Below are 17,089 nucleotides of genomic sequence, written 5' to 3' on the forward strand. Positions count from 1 at the left end.
CTGAGACCTGCTGACAAGGCTGAGGGGTTTATTTTTAACACACTTGTAGTTTGAGTGAACAAAAATATAACAACAAATAAACAAATAAAAACAGGTAGAAAAAAATGACAGATTTAATTGTTTCTGTTGAACAAAATTCAGCTTAAATCTTTATCAAAGTCACTATATTTGAAGCTTTATTAGATCGCAAAATCTGCATGAAATCTTCTACTTTTTACTCTTTTTAAAACAGGTACTTTAATACTTTTACTCAAGTGGATTTTTCATGTGATATTTTTACTTTTAATTTAGTTTTTTGAGTATTTTTTGCGTAAGTAACAAAATTGAGTACTTCTTCCACCACAGATCAAGGCTATTTCAAAATCAGAGCTTTAGTACCATGACGACAGGTCAAATACCACTGGAAATGAAAGGAGCTCCATGTAACTACTATTCAATTCATTTGCCTGGAATATTTCACAGTATGGCATTAAAGTTATCCATCTCCATGGAGACAAACATGTAATGTTACCACATTATTGCTAAGATCTGTGGAGACATACATTTACATTTAATACAGTGGAACATTCCAAGTAAAGAAATAACATCTTTATAGTAGCAGACACCCCACCGGAAAAGTTACATTGAGCTTTAATTAATGGGTGAAAGAAGAAATAGATAAGAATTAGCTTGAATAAAATCTCTGCTTTGTAAGTGAGTTCTTCTTTGTGCAAGACGAGTGTCTATCACTCAGACACAAGGAGATGTAGCTGCACTGTCAAGGCAACCATAGTAGTGGCCGCTGGGGATTATGGGAGATGTAGAGATGATAAAAACAGAGCAACTCTCCAAAGCAGAGGCAGGACTGACATAGTGTGAAACCACCTCCTCTCCTGCTCCTCATGTCACCTCTGTCACATCTGCCAAACTCTAAATCTGCCATTACATTGGACACATACACTGACATTGAATTGCCTTTAAAATAGATGGTGGAACATTGTGCTGTGCTGTAATCTTTATTTATTATCCCATTCAGATCAGTCACACATGAGCACATATCAAAGAGCCGCTGGTTATAAAGGCTGTTGCACTGAGTCAGATCTAAATTTAAAAGAGTGACTAAAGGGTTAAATGTGGGCAAACTACATTTAGCTTTCTATTGTATACAGAGTGCTCTCTATAGGCCTACAGTGCAGTGAAGTCTTCCACTCAGCACACTGCTCTCTAACTCCCTCTGCTGGATCAGAGCTGTATGTGCAGTCACTGTAAAACTTTGACAGTGACTGAATAAGACAATAATTGGGATTTTTAATATAATCTATTAATTTCACATAGCATTGTATCTGGCAACAGGCGACAGACTGGGTTATCCTTTTTTGTCCAGCAGAATGGGACCTCACTTCCTGTTATTATTTCAGACACTTGACACACTGTCATACTGCATAATCCACAGATTTATAAAAACAAGAAAGAAGCAGAGACTGTAAAGCCGTAAGTAAACAGCTGCATGACACTATCTCAGACAGTTGTTTTTGTGTCATGGCGCAATATCACAGTGACAGAAAGCACTGAGTGGGCGTGGCTAGTTCAAACTAGAAAATATTCCTGACTAGGGTGACCGGATTTCCCTAATCAACTGGGACACAGCTGGGTTGGGGTGTTTGGCAATAATAAAATTGTGAAAAGAGCTTGTATTTAAGAATATTATTATGCAATTGGTACATTCATAATTCACATATTTTGTTGTGAGTCGGTGTCTGAGAGACTTCAGTATGTACAACCGAGTACATATTTTTTGAGTTACTGTCATTTTCAAGGAAGTTTTTCCATTTGACAATTTACATCCCTCTTTACTCTTGGCGGGTATCAAATTGGCAAACAATAGGGACACCTGGAATGTTTCTTGTGAAAACTGGGACAAATCAATGGTTTTGGATAACTACTGGGCCAGAGGACACAAGGCTCAAAACTGGACAGTGGGAACACTCTTAGACCACAACATAAGCTCAATAGTGACCCAGTGGAAAAGGCTATAGCGCACCTTTAAAGGGCCTGGATCTGATTTGAAAGGGTCAGGAACAGGGTGACCAGACATCCCTATTTATCTGGGACAGGCCCAAAGTGACCCGTAACGGCCTGTTTGAGGTACTACTTCCAAGGGGGCCAACAAGCTACAGGGAGGAGCTCCACACCACTGCACAATGAGCGGATGGGAGAGGCACAACAGCTGTTCTGTGTTTATCAATACATGGCTTTCCCTACAAGATTGATAACCTTATATTCCATTATATTTTGCCTTTAACATCAGCTTAACCCAGTGCATTACATAAAGACAAATTGAAACAACGTGTAGAGAAGTGAAAAAGAAAAGATGCTGGTTTTGAAAAGTGTGATGTTCACTCCCACCCACATCTTACAGAATTACTAAATGTTAGAAAACATGTGTTATGTCAGTTGCTCATGTGCAGAGCCCTGCCCCTGGATCTGGATATGTCACTGTTCTGATGGATGGTCCGCCACCTGCTTCTCCACAGAGTCATTGCATTACCTGACATATCTTACAGTATGGCATTAAACTTTTTTTTTTTTTTCTATAGCTCAAACTTACTTTGAAAACCATGCATTTTTACAATGAAGGGCTGACTTCTCCACAGATTTGGCCTGTAACTTGGGCTGGTGGCGCCACCTGCTTGTCTACACAGAGATATGTCTAGATAAGTTTAAAACAATAAGCAATAATACCTCCATGGATACTAGCAGGTGGTGGACCTTCCACTAGGAAAGTTACACAGCACCCCTTTAACTATCCTTGTTTGCTGTTAAAAAATGTGTAAGGATTTTTTAAGTTAGGCCTGATCAGATTTCAGTAGTTTACATCAGACTCAAACATAAATGTGGTATTGGCCTAAATTGTGTTTTACAATGTTGTCAAAAAACAGCAGCAACTAACAAAACTGCACCACAGAGAAAAAAGTCTTATCTTGCCTCCCCCATCCGCTCATTTTTGGGTATTCACAATTTCAACTCCAATCCGCAAGAGGGCGTATTTTAAATATTAAACATGACTGTCTATCCAGTATCTTGAAACTAAAATAAAATGCCAAAATTTACCAAAATCCCCAAAATGTGTAGTATTTCAAACAGAACATATATAGTATAGTTACCCTTTTAAACGTAAGACGCATTAAAATATTTTTCTAAATACTTTTGAATGTACAATTATCTTACTTGCGACTAGAAACTTAATTCACAGACGAAATTAGCACATATGCCTACTACTATTACTTCTAATGCCTATACTGTTTTTATTTATATTGGGAAGCACTTAGAGCTGAATGAGCTAAGAATATATTAGATTATATTTATCAAACTTCTTTGGCAAATATTTGTATTTAATTCTCTTGTGTGTGTGCTGCTCTTTGGGTGCTATCTGGGGCCGAGCTCGGGGCGTGTTCACTGACTCACATTCCTGTCTGTGCTTAAGTATACTCACGCACAAACGATTCACTTTAAACACCGACGAGCAGATCTAACCGTAAGTATGTGATTTAACCATCTTAAGTAATCGTGGTGTTTTATGCTGTTTATGTAATTTTCGACGAAAGTAGTCCCGCTAGTTGTTATTGCTCGTAAGTTGGCGCTGCTCGATGAACTATGTCGCTAGCATGAGCAGCCTCCACGGATCTATTAGTCGCCTCAAGCTAACTCTATCTTTTTGTGGATACAGTGATTAATAAGCCAACTGATTACATAACAACACAATATATCTTACTTTTAATGTTCATGAATCTTTAGTCCGTAATGTAACTAAATACAATCACTCCGGTTTTGGTGCATAGCAAGTTTGTGGTAGCAACTTGAGCATTGCAGTGTATTTATGGCTATAACCTCACACGATGCGATTATAACGCAGAAATATACGCAAAGAAAACTTTATATTTACTGATTAAGAACCTTAGATAGTTTCTTATTTTGGGTGTGGCGTTGATTTAGTTTTGGGCGACACAGGAAGTATCTGTGGAATACAGAGGGTGTGCCATTTATGTGAAAAGACATGCCAGGATTGGACAAATAAGTCTACCAAGGATGGACCAGTGATCTATTAAATTATCCCAGCAGACGTAGTGAATAGTTTGCAAATACAAACAGTACCATACATACAACGCAATAATAACAATTACACTTTAAAATGTGCTGTAGTTTAAAATGCCAAAACTGCAGAATTGGATAAAGGTTAGCTACTGTAACCTGTACTTAGGTAGAATTTTTAGCTATCTATACTTTACTTAACTACAGTACTTTACTACTTTTACTTTGTTACCTTTTACCACTTCAAAACTGTAATCATGTGTTGTTACTACATTAGTGACATTATGGTCCTCACTTCTTTTTGTATGTTTTTTTTGTTCACAGTAAATTCAAGATGTTTTTTGCCAAGCAGGTCATTGGAGGCCTTATAAATGTTGTCAGGTGAGTCATCAGCAGATATGTCTCTTAAAGGTAACAAAATAAATATATGTCTAAATTCCTAACTCTTTCTTTTCTTCTTAGCAACATTGATCAGTTTGTGCCAAGTGACCCAGTGAGTGACTGAACCACAGCATTTGTCTCTGCTTCTAAAATTAGACATATAGAGTCTCATTCTTACATGTGTGTGTCTCCTCATAGCCTCCTCCACGCAGACCTGTGGCTTATGCAGAACAACATGAAAGTGATGAAGAGAGGCAGTTTCGTAAGGTCTTCCAACAACTGGCCGGGGAAGTGAGTGTCATGATACAAAAACTAGTATTAAAAGTCACATTTACAGGGCAAAATCTGACCGGTCTTGAACTGTTTTAGAATGCTTTTAAGCTTTCTCTCAACTAATATAAGACCACATAGTAACATAAAGAGACTACTATTATTTCATGTTAAAATAACATTGTATTGTCAAAAAAAGGCATTTTTAAAGTTATAATTATGGTTTTGACATCTGTAGACTATCAAGCTTATTCCCTAGTATCTGATCAAGTTTAACAGTATAGATTTGTGACTAAAGGATTGTAATAAAGATGTAACATATTGTTTCTTAGGACATGGAAGTGAGCCCCAATGAGCTGATGAACATTCTGAACAGAATTATTTCCAAACGTAAGTTTCATTTATTATACAAACAAGTTGTTCAACACGGATTATTGATTAATTTATATTGATTTGTTATTCCTGTATTTTAGATGGCGACTTGAAGACAGATGGTTTTTCCATTGAGAACTGCAGAAGCATGGTGGCCGTGATGGATGTATCCTTTCTGTCAGTAATGGGAGTGTTTGTTATGGAAACGAGATGACAGTCAGGATTGGGGTTAATGAGGCAACTGCCCCACCAAATCTGGCAGTGACTGACACAAAAGAAAAGACAAGAGTGAGGCTCTTCCATTAGAGGCTTCACCACAGTGTTTCTCAAGCTGTGGTATGTGGACTGACTGGCTCTAGTGGTACATGGTCACCTCTGTATATGTTTTATTTAGAGACAGACCTATAAATGTTTTGTTTTTTTTTGTTATAAATGTAATCATTGTTTTAGTTTAGTCTCATTTAAGAATATCACAATATCAAACTTTAATGTTACGATTATTGTGAGAAAAACCTTGGTCTGGAAAAATAATCTATTAAAATAAATTAACAGACCAGATGAACCTCATTGGACTATTGTGAGAAAAAAACCGCACGATTTAACCACAATTCTTGGTACCATGACCAAACAACAGTCAAATTTCCATTATCTAACATGTTACAGTTTGTGACCCATGGTTTATGCACTTTCATTTTCTGAATGACAAAGTAAAGCTGCGGTGACAATAGCCAGATAAAAACAGTACTTTTTTAAACAGCATAGATCGAATGGAAAAGACTTAATTTTGTTACCTGAATAAACACAATTATCGATTACCGATAACTGAATAATCTTGACATTCCTACACTCATTTTTAACCAAGGTAAGCTCAAACTTAGGCCTATTTGAGTCCAGGTTTAGATCTGGTATTACTCAAACAGCCAAATATTATTTTGTGGTTACATTATAAGGTGGTGCTGGGTATGAAATGTTTGAGAACCATTGCTACATGTTCAGTATACAGAGAGCGCATATAGAGTGGTGATAATGCCATACATCAAATCTGCCTTTGATAAACACTGTGGCTGTATTGTTGTGTTTGTCTAAGATGCAGCAACTGTAGTTGTTTTTCTCAACCACCATATCAGAGTGACAGCACTGGGAAACTCGGGTTCCATGAATTTAAACTACTTTGGAACAATATAAAAAAATGGCAGGTAGGTAAAATACGAATGCTTTCCAGGAGCATCAAAAGAATTTGGGCTAAGCTCTCTTTGCTTTCTAGGTTTATGACTCATTGTAAAAAGGCCATTGTAGGTTGTAGTGCATTCCTTTTAATACATTGCTTTTCTTGTTTAGGCAGTTTACAAGTCCTGTGACAGAGATCGATCTGGGTATATTGGAGCAGATGAACTCCCTGGGGCTTTCACAGCTGCCGGTAAGACTAAAAATGTCTGTTACATTTAAAACTGAATGTACCTGTTGTCTGAGTTATTTATATTTAGTTATTTAGATTGATTTATTGATTGGACATTTGTTGATGTTTGTAAGTCAAGAGTGCATGCTAACACCTCATTGTGCTGTGACTGCACAAAGGTGGAGTCCTAGAAACAAACTGTAGCACAAGGAGCTCGGTCCAGGGTTTAAACACAGCTTTCACAATCAGTCTGTTACTCTCTTTTAGCTTCACTCTGGTTTATATTGTTTAGTAATTTTTATTTTAGATTATGGGGGGGACCATAATCTCCTGTATCAATGGGAAACACTTTTCAAAAATCAACAAACTCCAGACATGGTTTGCATGTAACCATAGCCAATGTAATCATACAAGTATTATGTATTATAATCCCTTTTTATGCTCCTTCTTTTATGCATTTTTTATTATTATATTTTTTTTCCCATCTTGGTGAAGAGTTGTTGTGCGCGAAAGCAAACATCAAAATCCTTGTAAAAGTGGACTCTTAAAACTTTAGGTAAAACATTTTTTTTGTCAGTTTTCCACAGTCATGTCTTGAAACATTTCGATGAGGGGCAACGCTTTATAACACAGTTTATATCCATAACACATTAGAGTGAAGTTTCTCGTGTGCTTTAGCGGGGACAAATTTAACATTGAATAGTCATTATCATTTATTTGTTGTGCATATGGATACTGGAGAATCACATGACCTGTCACTGGAGTCTTTCTACGGGTTTAGTTTGTGTTGTATTCAGAACAGCCCAAACAGGCGATGAATATTCAAATAGCAACAAGACGTTACATTTACATACGTGCAAAAGTGGATCCTTATCATTAACTCTTCTCTTCCCTCTCTTCAGGGTTCCCTCTTGATCAGCATCTGTTTAATATGATAATAAGACGATACAGCGATGAAAATGGAAACATGGATTTTGACAATTACATCGGCTGCCTTGTGCGGCTGGACGCGATGTGCCGTAAGTCAAATGAATCCAATAGAATCTGATTTGGTCTGTCAAAATGAAAGTGAAACTGATAGGGCTGTAGTTCTCGTTGCTGAATCAATTAATCAGTCAATTGTGTCTTAGATTTTAAGGATTTATATGGGATAACAGGAGGATATGTAGTAAGTTTGGAAGATTTGGGAATCTGCATTTTTTTTTTTTCACATAAATACAGTTTCCTAGTACTTTTCTGTATAAATATATGATTTTGGATTAACTGCAGTTGCAGTCTGGTGAATTCAGTTTTGGTCAGATACATGGTCAGATTCTAGAGATATTTATTTAGTTTATAGAGGGGTTTTTTCCACGTCCTCTTTTTAGTGGACTAATCAATCAGGAGGTCTTTAGTCAACCACAAGCCTAGAAACCCAACTAAACTAATCTCTCAAATCAGGTGCCTTCAAAACCCTGGATAAAGATAACAATGGAAGCATCAAAGTCAATGTACAAGAGGTAAGTATCTCTTTCAATATTTTATTATAGGAAAAAGACCAGAGACGATTCCTTTTCCTGATGTTGTGTTTCATGTCGTTGCAGTGGCTCCAGTTGACCATGTACTCTTGAATGCAGCTGATGCCCCCTCTTCAGTTTGTTACACAGTGCCACTTTGTCTACACGGTTCGGCATGAGTTATTCTTTCACTTGTGTTTCATGCAGGGCTATTTTATATTTGCCATTTGAAATGTGTTTATCCTTTTTAACTATGTTTTATGCACTTCAACTTATAAAATATCTTTATAAACAGAGTCTACATAACTATAATAAGTATAGCAAGTGATTATAAATGAAAGCGAATGTTACTGAGATATTATGTTACCCCTGTTTCTCGTAAAAATACACAAAAACTAAATTGGTGGGTCCCCATTTCATTTACAGCATAGTTTTTACATCTAGGGTTGTATTGAGCAAGTCATCAGATCTGCTTGAATCCTATTTCTTATCTAAAACTACAATATATTTGAAATCACACTAGACAAAACGATGGCTGTTCTGTAGCTGCTCTTTGGACTATTTTCCATTTCCAAGTTTTGTTGCAGTAGCGCCAATATTTATGTACAAAATTATATGTTTATTATTCCCATTTTGTCTTACTATTTTATGCCTTGACTTGGTGGGTGGAACACAAAGGAAGACAAACTCAGTTAAGATTAAATATTCAGATTATTAAAAAAAATCTAGAAGTAAATGTATGTTGTGCTGAGAAGTGCTGGTAGTCTGGCAGCCAGGGATGAGGGAATGTGATGGTGATGTCATTGAGACCATTAATAATATGCATTTAAAGATATATTTGTAAAAGCCATTCAAATGTCTGCCATTCATCTGTGCATTATACACTCATCTGAACTAATTTCTTTCCTCTATGTTGTCGAACCAGTTTGTGGGTGTTACTGGTTTTGCTTCATGTTCGATTACAATCAGTTATCACAATATTAAGGAAAAGCTTACCGATAAAATATTGTATTTTTAAAGATATGTATAATTATTATTTTGATCACTATTGAGCCTAAAATGTGGTTTGTCACATCTAACCAGAATCACATAATTTAATATGCCTTTCCACTCCAGAATAACTCCTTGTAGTTTAAAATGTGAGTTGTAAAATGTCTATTACAGACAATCAGGTGCAGTTTGTTCGGAAGCAAAGCACATTCAGACACATTCGCAAACCTTAAAAGCTATCTCACATTTGCTAGGCCTATACGATAGACTCTATAAAGAAATTTATGGACTACTCCCACTAAAAGAGCTGTGACATTATAAAGGAAGTTGTGCATGTTTAAAATGTCTATAGGCCATGTCAACTTGTTAATAAGCCTCATAGAGAAATAAATAAATAATAAAGGTGCCATATTTGGACAAAAAGGCTGTTGTCATTTATTTTTCATGTGGAAAATGTAGGTTCTTGTTATATCTTTTGGTTAACATTTATTGATTTAATTTTACATTAGTGTAAAAAGGGGAAAAGCATTAAAGGAGCACTATGTAACTTTTCTGGACAGGGTTTGCCACAAAGAAGATGTCTGATGATTGCTTAGCCTTGAATGTTAAACAGTAACTTGTATAACTAACTTATTATAAAGTATATTCCATTTATTCAATAACAGATGTTTAATTAAAAAAAAAATATGTATATGTATATACGCTGGAAACACGGTTGACTCTTCACAGATCTGACCTGTAACTTGGACTGGTGGCATCTGCTTGGTTGGAGATGGATAGTTTAATGCCATACTGTGGAATGTAACAGGCAGAGAAGAAAAGCCGGTGACGGAGGTGGTGATGTTGATCATCTTGAAATATTCAAGTGTCAGCTGATTTGGACTGAATTATAATAGTGTACGAATTGGAACAAAAACATGAATTAGTCTATCCAAAACTACACACTTGAGGGCATCAGGTCCAGGGAAGCTGGAAAAGCAAAAACATGGAAAGTTGTTTATTTCCCGTTCAAATCCAAAGAGCAAAGAGTCATTCTTTCAAAATAAAACCGTATATTTAGCACCCAAATTGCATCTGTCAACTGTATCTTGCTAAACATATAATCAAGCTTAAAATAAAAATGCACTGTTATGTATAATTAGTACAAAAGAGGTGGCTTTTTAATTTTTACATTATTGTTTATGTAAAGTCGCGTGGCTGACGTTAACCCGGAAGCAATCGTGTGCAGTAACAAGCCGACGTTTTGTTGAGCTTGATGGTGTTTTCCATGTAGAACATTTTCAGAAAATAATTCACTCTGGATTTTTGATGCTTTTTCACTTTACAGGTACGGTCAATGCTCCACCAGCCACTTTGCAAATATTTTTTAGATCTGGGCATACTGGACCAAAATCTCATCTCTCAGTAGAGGATTGTATGCACCGCTGCGTGATAGCTTAGCATGCTAGCTGTTTTGCATGTTACAAAATTTTGCTACTAGCTGTGTAAATAGATTAATAGTATCTTACAGCAGCAGAAGCACCCTGCATCGGTCACCTTGTCTGTAACATACTGAAATCTTGATGTGCAGTCGATCAGAGCTTGTATAAGGAGATGCCAGAGCCGCTACAGAGCTGTACCTAGCCTCTATTGTCCACTCCACCCTCAATTTGCCTGTATATTTATGATTGCTACAGGCGAAAGTGTGTTTAGTGCAGTGGATATCAAACCCTTACCACAAATTCCAACTAAGTAAATATTTCCTAGTCCTAAAGCAGGACTGCTACTTAGTCTGTCCATGTGGTGTACTGTATAAGCATAGCCTCACTCATTGTACATTGTTATAGTGTTTTGTTTTTTTAATCTTTAAACCCCTTCGTATCTTAACTCTGTTCAAAGTATTTATAATATTCTTGACTGGTTACGTTTAAGTCCATCCTTTAAAAGGCCTTTATTACGCTATTTTATGATCTATGTTATAATTTAGTTTCCTTATCAAAAATATACCTGAAATAGTTTCATTCACATATGTTTAACATACAAACCCTGCATATTTAGGAACTGAAAACACTCTGTTTCACCTTGTGGTAATACACGTGTTCCAATGTGTTTTTAAACTCCATACACCTTCACTAGGATGATTTGGATGATTTCAGCCCTGAAATTACCAATCTCTACTGAACTAAAGGTATAAGATAGGTGTTAACTTGAAAACTATCACCACATGACATCTCAAGGTGGAACAGAGCATTTTTGAGATTTGGAGATGTAGACAGACTAAAAAACAGGATTACTCAGACTTGTGAATGAAAGAAAACACTCCTCCAGGGATGTTTTTCAAGAGGTAACAGCATTGTAACATGATTTAAAGCTCATAAGATCCATTTTGTTTAATGTAGACTCTTTAATAGTTTTGTGTATCTTGAATTCAATTCTCCTTTTGTTCTAGAACTTTGCGCTGCAACATTGGAATTTCTCAGTTGTGAGTTAAATAAAGGTTCACATATCTTACCAATTGAATTCAGTTCAACATTATTTATATAGCACATTCAACTTCAGATGACCAAAGTACTTCACATAAAATTCAACAAAAAACACATATATAGCTTCAAACTAGCTTGAACCATGTGTAAAAAGTTTAGCTGTTCTAATCAAGAAATAACTCAAAGGAGGTCTTAAATAATTAATATTAGACCTGTACATTGCACATAGCTCTTCTAAATTTTAATAGTAATAATAAAAATAACACATAACACTTGTATAGCCACTAGCTTTTAATGACACTCAAAGACGCTTCACACTGTTCAAAACAAAAGACAAATAAAAGAGACATATAAAAAAAAGAAAATGCTGTTATTTGAAGGTAGTTTTGGGCAGGTGAGTTTTCAGAGCTTTTTTGAAGATGGTGAGTGTGGATGGGTCTTTGATGTGTTTGGGCATGGAGTTCCAGAGGGTGGGGGCAGCAGCAGAGAAGGCCCTGTCACCCCAGATCTTATGTTTAGTAGTAAAAAACTAATTAGTAAGTAGATACCATTGGGCATTTTTGATGGTATTTCATTTAACACTCTAATTTTGTAATAATTTTTTTCTTTTGTGTTTTTTTTTTTTTCAGTACAGAACTCCCACATCTGAAACAACTGTGTACAGAGAATCGCTGAGTAAGACTAAAGGATGTCTTCCTCTCCACTATACTACAGCAACAACCGTGACCGATTCAAAAAAAGAAAGGCGCGCTTCACTTTTAGCGAGGTCCACATATTATTAGACGAAGTACGAAAACACCGAAAAATAGTTGTGGGTATGTACATTTTCAATACCACATAACACCACAATGATAATAAAAACACTCATTCTTTAGACAATAGAATGTGAATGACTTTCTTTTATATTACAATTATATCTGCTTAATCCCTCAGTCATCCAGGTAGGTTCCATAGTGGTCCATGGGCGTATGCTAATCTATGTGGTCTTATGCTTCTTATACATACTTCTGATACAGCTCAAGGTCATTCTAAAGCTATTCAGGACAGGTTCATTTCTGTCCTGTGAATGTGACTTTTTTAGTATTGTTTCAATTGTAGTTTTAGTATCGATTAGTATCTGATTTTAAATACTTTTGACAACCTAATATGACAATTAAATGTACTAATCTAAACACTTTATTTTTAGGTAAATTCAATCGTGGCGTGCCAACAGATGCTAAAAAACGTACATGGGCCGAAATCACTGCTCGTGTGAATGAGATTGGAGAGTGTCAACGAGAAATCATTGAGGTCATAAAGAAATGGTCCGACCTGAAGTGCGACACCAAGCGTAAAATTGCTGCTATGCAAACAGGAACAGTGCCAAGCAGAGGACTGAACTCGCGCATGTCCAAGGACCTCAATCCCACAGAGAAGATAGTGGCTCAGATTCTGGAGATGTCAGATAAAGATGATGGAACATATGATTTTGGTCCACTGGGTGATGATGACGAGGGAGCTGATGAAGAGGAGATTGAAGAGGAGGAGATGATGGGATTTCAGAACTCACCAAATGGAGGACTAGAAACGTCTATGCCCCCACCTACATCCTACCTCTCCAGTGGTAGTGGACAACCAGGTAGTCTAGATATTCCCCAGTAGAATATTATAGTATAAATAATACAACTGTACACTGATAATTCCCTTATTTTCCCAGTTGATCTGCAATTTGAGCTACTAGATGGTAAGGTGTACAGACTTGGATTTTAGTTTTTATTTCATTGTCTGTGTAACCCCTCATTCATCCAGGTATGATCCATAGCAAAAGAAAATCCAATTCAATTAAGGGCCTGAATGATTATGCAAAATATGACTCAGGCACAGTTCACTTTGTGTAGTTCAGTAGAGCTAGATAACGAACAGAAACTTTAACCAAATAGATGTGTAAGGTTGTTTTCACACATTCTAGTGCGCTCTGCGAACCGACCCCAGTGCACTTTAGATTTAGTTCTATTTACTTTACTTTTGGGTCGGCCTTGTTCACACACACACACCGCATCATTCACTCCAAACACGCACCATGAGCCACATGAGGGTCCATCAGCTGGATCAAAGAACTTATTTCTATGTCAACACGCTTCAAGTGGACATAGCCCTGGGAATACGCGTGCACATGCTCACTTCCCCTATACTTGGCAGTCTTTTCTGTGGCTAAATACACCGTGAGGACTGTTCGCGTTGGTGGCAGAAGAGAAAAAGCTTTTGGAACAACACACAGACAGACCCAGACTCACCTGTGCACACAGAGGCTAAAGGAGACTAGTCTCTTTCTGGAGACTGATATTAAGTTGATCCAAAGTGCCTTGTCAGATGATCGTGTCAAATAGCAACTTTGCAGAACCCATTCATACAAATATACATGATCCAAGTGCCCAATTCCAAGCACTTTTACTGCTACAGTGGACTGTGTAGGTTGGCCCAAGGTCGGTCGTGTTCACACCGCAGTCGCCTTGCTCCACAGTGTGGGTGGAGCCGCTCCGAGACCTCCTGCTTCAAGTGCTCTCAGAGCAGCAGTTTACTATGGTCCAGAGTGCAACTGTTGGGTTCCCACCAGCCCAAGTGTACCACTCTCAGAGTCAATGCTTTTTTACATCAGCCTAACTAATTGCAGTGAGAAAATGACCTTAGTTTCAGTGCAGTTGGCTCATCCCTTCTGACAGATATAAGGCAGTGTCCACCAGAAATCTGACCAGAACTGAAGAAGCGGTTTGGATGAGCAGTGAAACGTCTTCACTCTTCTTAATTAGGCTTATTAATGCATGAACGTTATTCAGGCTTAGTAAATAATTAAAGCAGAGCTATTGTGCAAAATCGACTTTTCAGAGCTTTTAACGATGTTGTAGTGAGTAAATGGTGAGATTAAACAACTATAAGTCATATTTGAGTGACTCGTGCATTTTTGTACTTCACTCTTCAAGACGTATGACAGAATAGAATTTTTCTTTTGCTATTTTTCATTCATTTATATTTATATCATTTATATATTTGTTTTGTAAAATTAATTTTCGAGTTTTTGACCATGTCATTACGGTGTTCCCTTATTATACTCTGAGTTCTATTGTGATTGGCTCATGCATGTTTGAGTAATCCCGTATTGTCTTATTCAGAAAGAAAGGTTTTGGAATCATTGCAAGTAAATACATCTCTATACATAGATGGACAATGTCTTGTAGCTATTTTTCAACGGAAATTGACGCAGTTTTGAATAGGAAGTTTCTATTATTAGGCAGTTTAACAATGAACAAAATGTATGCGTATGTACAATAACAATATATTTATGTTTATGTTTGAATACTACATATTTGAAAAAGCATAATGTGTCTTTAAAACAATGAGAGCAATAACTTCAGCTGACTTTTTCTTCTTCTCCAGACACAGAAGCACCATTTGCTGAATCGGAAGATGAGCAAAAGGAAGAATTACCACTCCCCAGCATCCGTACCAGACCGCCCCAAGATCACCACGAAAATAATGGCATCCCGAAACCCAGTACAGCAAAGCCCGAACCCTCAACTTCCACTGCTGAAACTCTCCCTATGGCAAATCCCGCCTCTAAGACTTCCAACCTAATGGACAGTGTCTCACAGAGCCTCCGTGAGCAACATGCCACCAACACATTATTAGAAACTGTATCTCGGTCACTGGAGCTGTTAGCCGAATCAGTGCAACAGCTAGCAGAGACGCAACAGGAGTTTGTGCGCGAGTCCTTACAGCTGCAGAGGGAGACAGTGCAGGTACTCAGAGACTTCACAGGGGGCGCTATTGCACTCATCCACGATAAACTCAATGGACGACCAACATTATAGCAGTGATGTGTGCATATTTGTATGTTGAGACACTGACTTATTAGAGAAGGCCTTTTGGCACAGAAAACCTCATGTTTCTCTGGACTTCTACAATGGTTGCTGGTCCTTTTAATCCTACCCAGATATTTGATAATTTTGTCCGTAATACAGTTTGAATGGCTTCTGTTATCAACTAATACGAGACTAAAGAAAGTTTGGTACCACATTGTAATAATAATACCTACATCTTAATTAGGCTTATTAATGCATGAACGTTATTCAGACTTAGTAAATAATTAAAGCAGACCTAACGTGCAAAATCGACTTTTCAGAGCTTTTAACAATGTTGCAGTGAGTAAATGGTGAGGTTAAACGACTGTAAGTTATATTTCGAGTGACTCATGCATTTTTGTGCAATCTTTAATCACTTATTTTCAAGAAACCATTTTGCCAATCACCACCACCGGTGTAGGCCCACTGCTCTGTAGTTACTTCGTTCTCCAGTTTTATTTTCTTTATCAATGATACATGTAGGATTCGGAAGCTTCGCATAGTCATTTTGGTAGAAAAGAAAAAAAAAATGCTGCCAGCATCTGCTATCTATCTGAGGTGCTGACGACTTCACGGCTCTTTGTTTTGATGATGTTTATGGTGATGTCAGCTCCCACTGGGCACCTCAGTTTCCTAACACAGAAGTCAGCAGACTCGTTTCTTGTATTAAGTTGTTTTAGATTAATATTGTGATTTAAAATGTCCGAATTATAACGTAATGATCCATGGGTGCCATAGATTATAACTATAGATCAGACACAAGCACAATAGGTCTACTTTAAGGAGTTAGGAGTTAGATATAAAGTACTGACTAAGCCTTCTTTATAAACAATTTGTTCATTATTAATTAAGTCTTTGTTCATAGCCTTTAATGGCCTTTATTAAGGCTATTAAAAGTGGTACCAAAATTCTCTAGAGACAGTTGTTTTGAGTTAACGGGGCTGTACAGTACACACTCGTGATCTATTTTTAGTGTTGCAAAACAACTCTGAATTCAGTCAAATCAGTCATTGTAAATATAACTTGAACCTTTTACATTCATAATGATATTAGGTCTTGGTAAAGAGATTTTCTCAATTGTCCAGTGTGTCTTTTTTTTTTTTTAACATCAACACTTGAATACTACTATACCAATAATTTAATTTCAGATTAAATAAATCTCATTTGTGCGTAAGAGTTTTGCTTCCCTATGTTATTATTCAACTTTTAAAACAACAAGACAAGTCCAGATACATTATAAGGTGCTTAAAGAAAAATAGCTGGGAACTGCAAACTTTATTATACAAGACGACAAGATGTGCAGGTATTGCCAATGTAAATATTGATAATTTAAAGCTAAATCAGTCGTGGAGATGTCATTTTGACTTTAATGTTTTGCTTGTTATAACAGTGAGTTGTCAAAAGATGGCGCTGTTGTGTGTGTATGGCACAGACTGCTCTTTGAAGCGGCTCTGTGCATTTATTCAATATTAACTAACAAATATTATATAATATATTATATTAACTACAAAAGTCCATTGTGTTTTTATTAATCCTTACCTTGTTAAAAGAAAAGCACGTAATTTTAACATACAAATTTGCTTACAAAAAGATGACAAAATCGTGCCTTAATTCCTTGGTGGAAAGTCTAAATATAAATATAGATTTTTTTGTCATCATTTTACTTTTTGTGTTAAACCTGTACTTGTACTTATACTTGTATAAAATTATAGTCATATAATTGTAATTACGTTTAATATCATATATACTAGGATTTGGTAACTAGTAACCAGTACTCTG

At 36.6% G+C, this 17,089-nt stretch overlaps 2 protein-coding genes across 4 annotated transcripts; both read left to right on the forward strand.

Annotated features, from left to right (window-relative positions):
• The first annotated feature begins 3,400 nt into the window (after positions 1–3,400).
• On the forward strand, positions 3,401–9,289 carry LOC117381748 (calpain small subunit 1-like). Of its 2 annotated transcripts, none has more exons than XM_033978754.2 (11): positions 3,401–3,514; positions 4,393–4,449; positions 4,531–4,561; positions 4,648–4,740; positions 5,052–5,109; positions 5,193–5,257; positions 6,219–6,287; positions 6,430–6,508; positions 7,390–7,506; positions 7,928–7,986; positions 8,071–9,289. In XM_033978754.2, the coding sequence occupies exons 2-11, from the start codon at positions 4,403–4,405 to the stop codon at positions 8,095–8,097; spliced, it is 645 nt and encodes a 214-aa protein (XP_033834645.1). In that variant the 5' UTR covers positions 3,401–3,514; positions 4,393–4,402; the 3' UTR covers positions 8,098–9,289. The 2 variants fall into 2 exon arrangements, with proteins under 2 accessions (XP_033834645.1, XP_033834646.1); XM_033978755.2 differs by having other exon boundaries at positions 3,483–3,518.
• An 894-nt stretch (positions 9,290–10,183) lies between these two features.
• Positions 10,184–16,485, forward strand: zgc:153990 (uncharacterized protein LOC768125 homolog). Of its 2 annotated transcripts, XM_033978752.2 has the most exons (5): positions 10,184–10,300; positions 12,065–12,250; positions 12,622–13,053; positions 13,132–13,158; positions 14,847–16,483. In XM_033978752.2, exons 2-5 carry the CDS (start codon positions 12,124–12,126, stop codon positions 15,278–15,280), a joined length of 1,020 nt encoding a protein of 339 aa, XP_033834643.1. In that variant the 5' UTR covers positions 10,184–10,300; positions 12,065–12,123; the 3' UTR covers positions 15,281–16,483. The 2 variants fall into 2 exon arrangements, with proteins under 2 accessions (XP_033834643.1, XP_033834644.1); XM_033978753.2 differs by lacking the exon at positions 13,132–13,158 and having other exon boundaries at positions 14,847–16,485.
• The last annotated feature ends 604 nt before the right edge of the window (positions 16,486–17,089 follow it).

Source organism: Periophthalmus magnuspinnatus, chromosome 14 (assembly GCF_009829125.3).
Source record: "Periophthalmus magnuspinnatus isolate fPerMag1 chromosome 14, fPerMag1.2.pri, whole genome shotgun sequence".
NCBI lineage: Eukaryota > Metazoa > Chordata > Actinopteri > Gobiiformes > Gobiidae > Periophthalmus > Periophthalmus magnuspinnatus.

What these genes read in the sequence shown, in the direction of transcription:
- zgc:153990 (XM_033978752.2), top strand. Translation starts at nt 12,124, where the DNA reads ATGTCTTCCTCTCCACTATACTACAGCAACAACCGTGACCGATTCAAA. An exon ending in ACACCGAAAAATAGTTGTGG is followed by an intron (nt 12,251 to 12,621) that starts GTATGTACATTT and finishes CTTTATTTTTAG; the next exon opens with GTAAATTCAATCGTGGCGTG. An exon ending in GCAATTTGAGCTACTAGATG is followed by an intron (nt 13,159 to 14,846) that starts GTAAGGTGTACA and finishes CTTCTTCTCCAG; the next exon opens with ACACAGAAGCACCATTTGCT.
- LOC117381748 (XM_033978754.2), top strand. Translation starts at nt 4,403, where the DNA reads ATGTTTTTTGCCAAGCAGGTCATTGGAGGCCTTATAAATGTTGTCAG. An exon ending in ACAATATAAAAAAATGGCAG is followed by an intron (nt 6,288 to 6,429) that starts GTAGGTAAAATA and finishes TTTCTTGTTTAG; the next exon opens with GCAGTTTACAAGTCCTGTGA. An exon ending in GCGGCTGGACGCGATGTGCC is followed by an intron (nt 7,507 to 7,927) that starts GTAAGTCAAATG and finishes CTCTCAAATCAG; the next exon opens with GTGCCTTCAAAACCCTGGAT.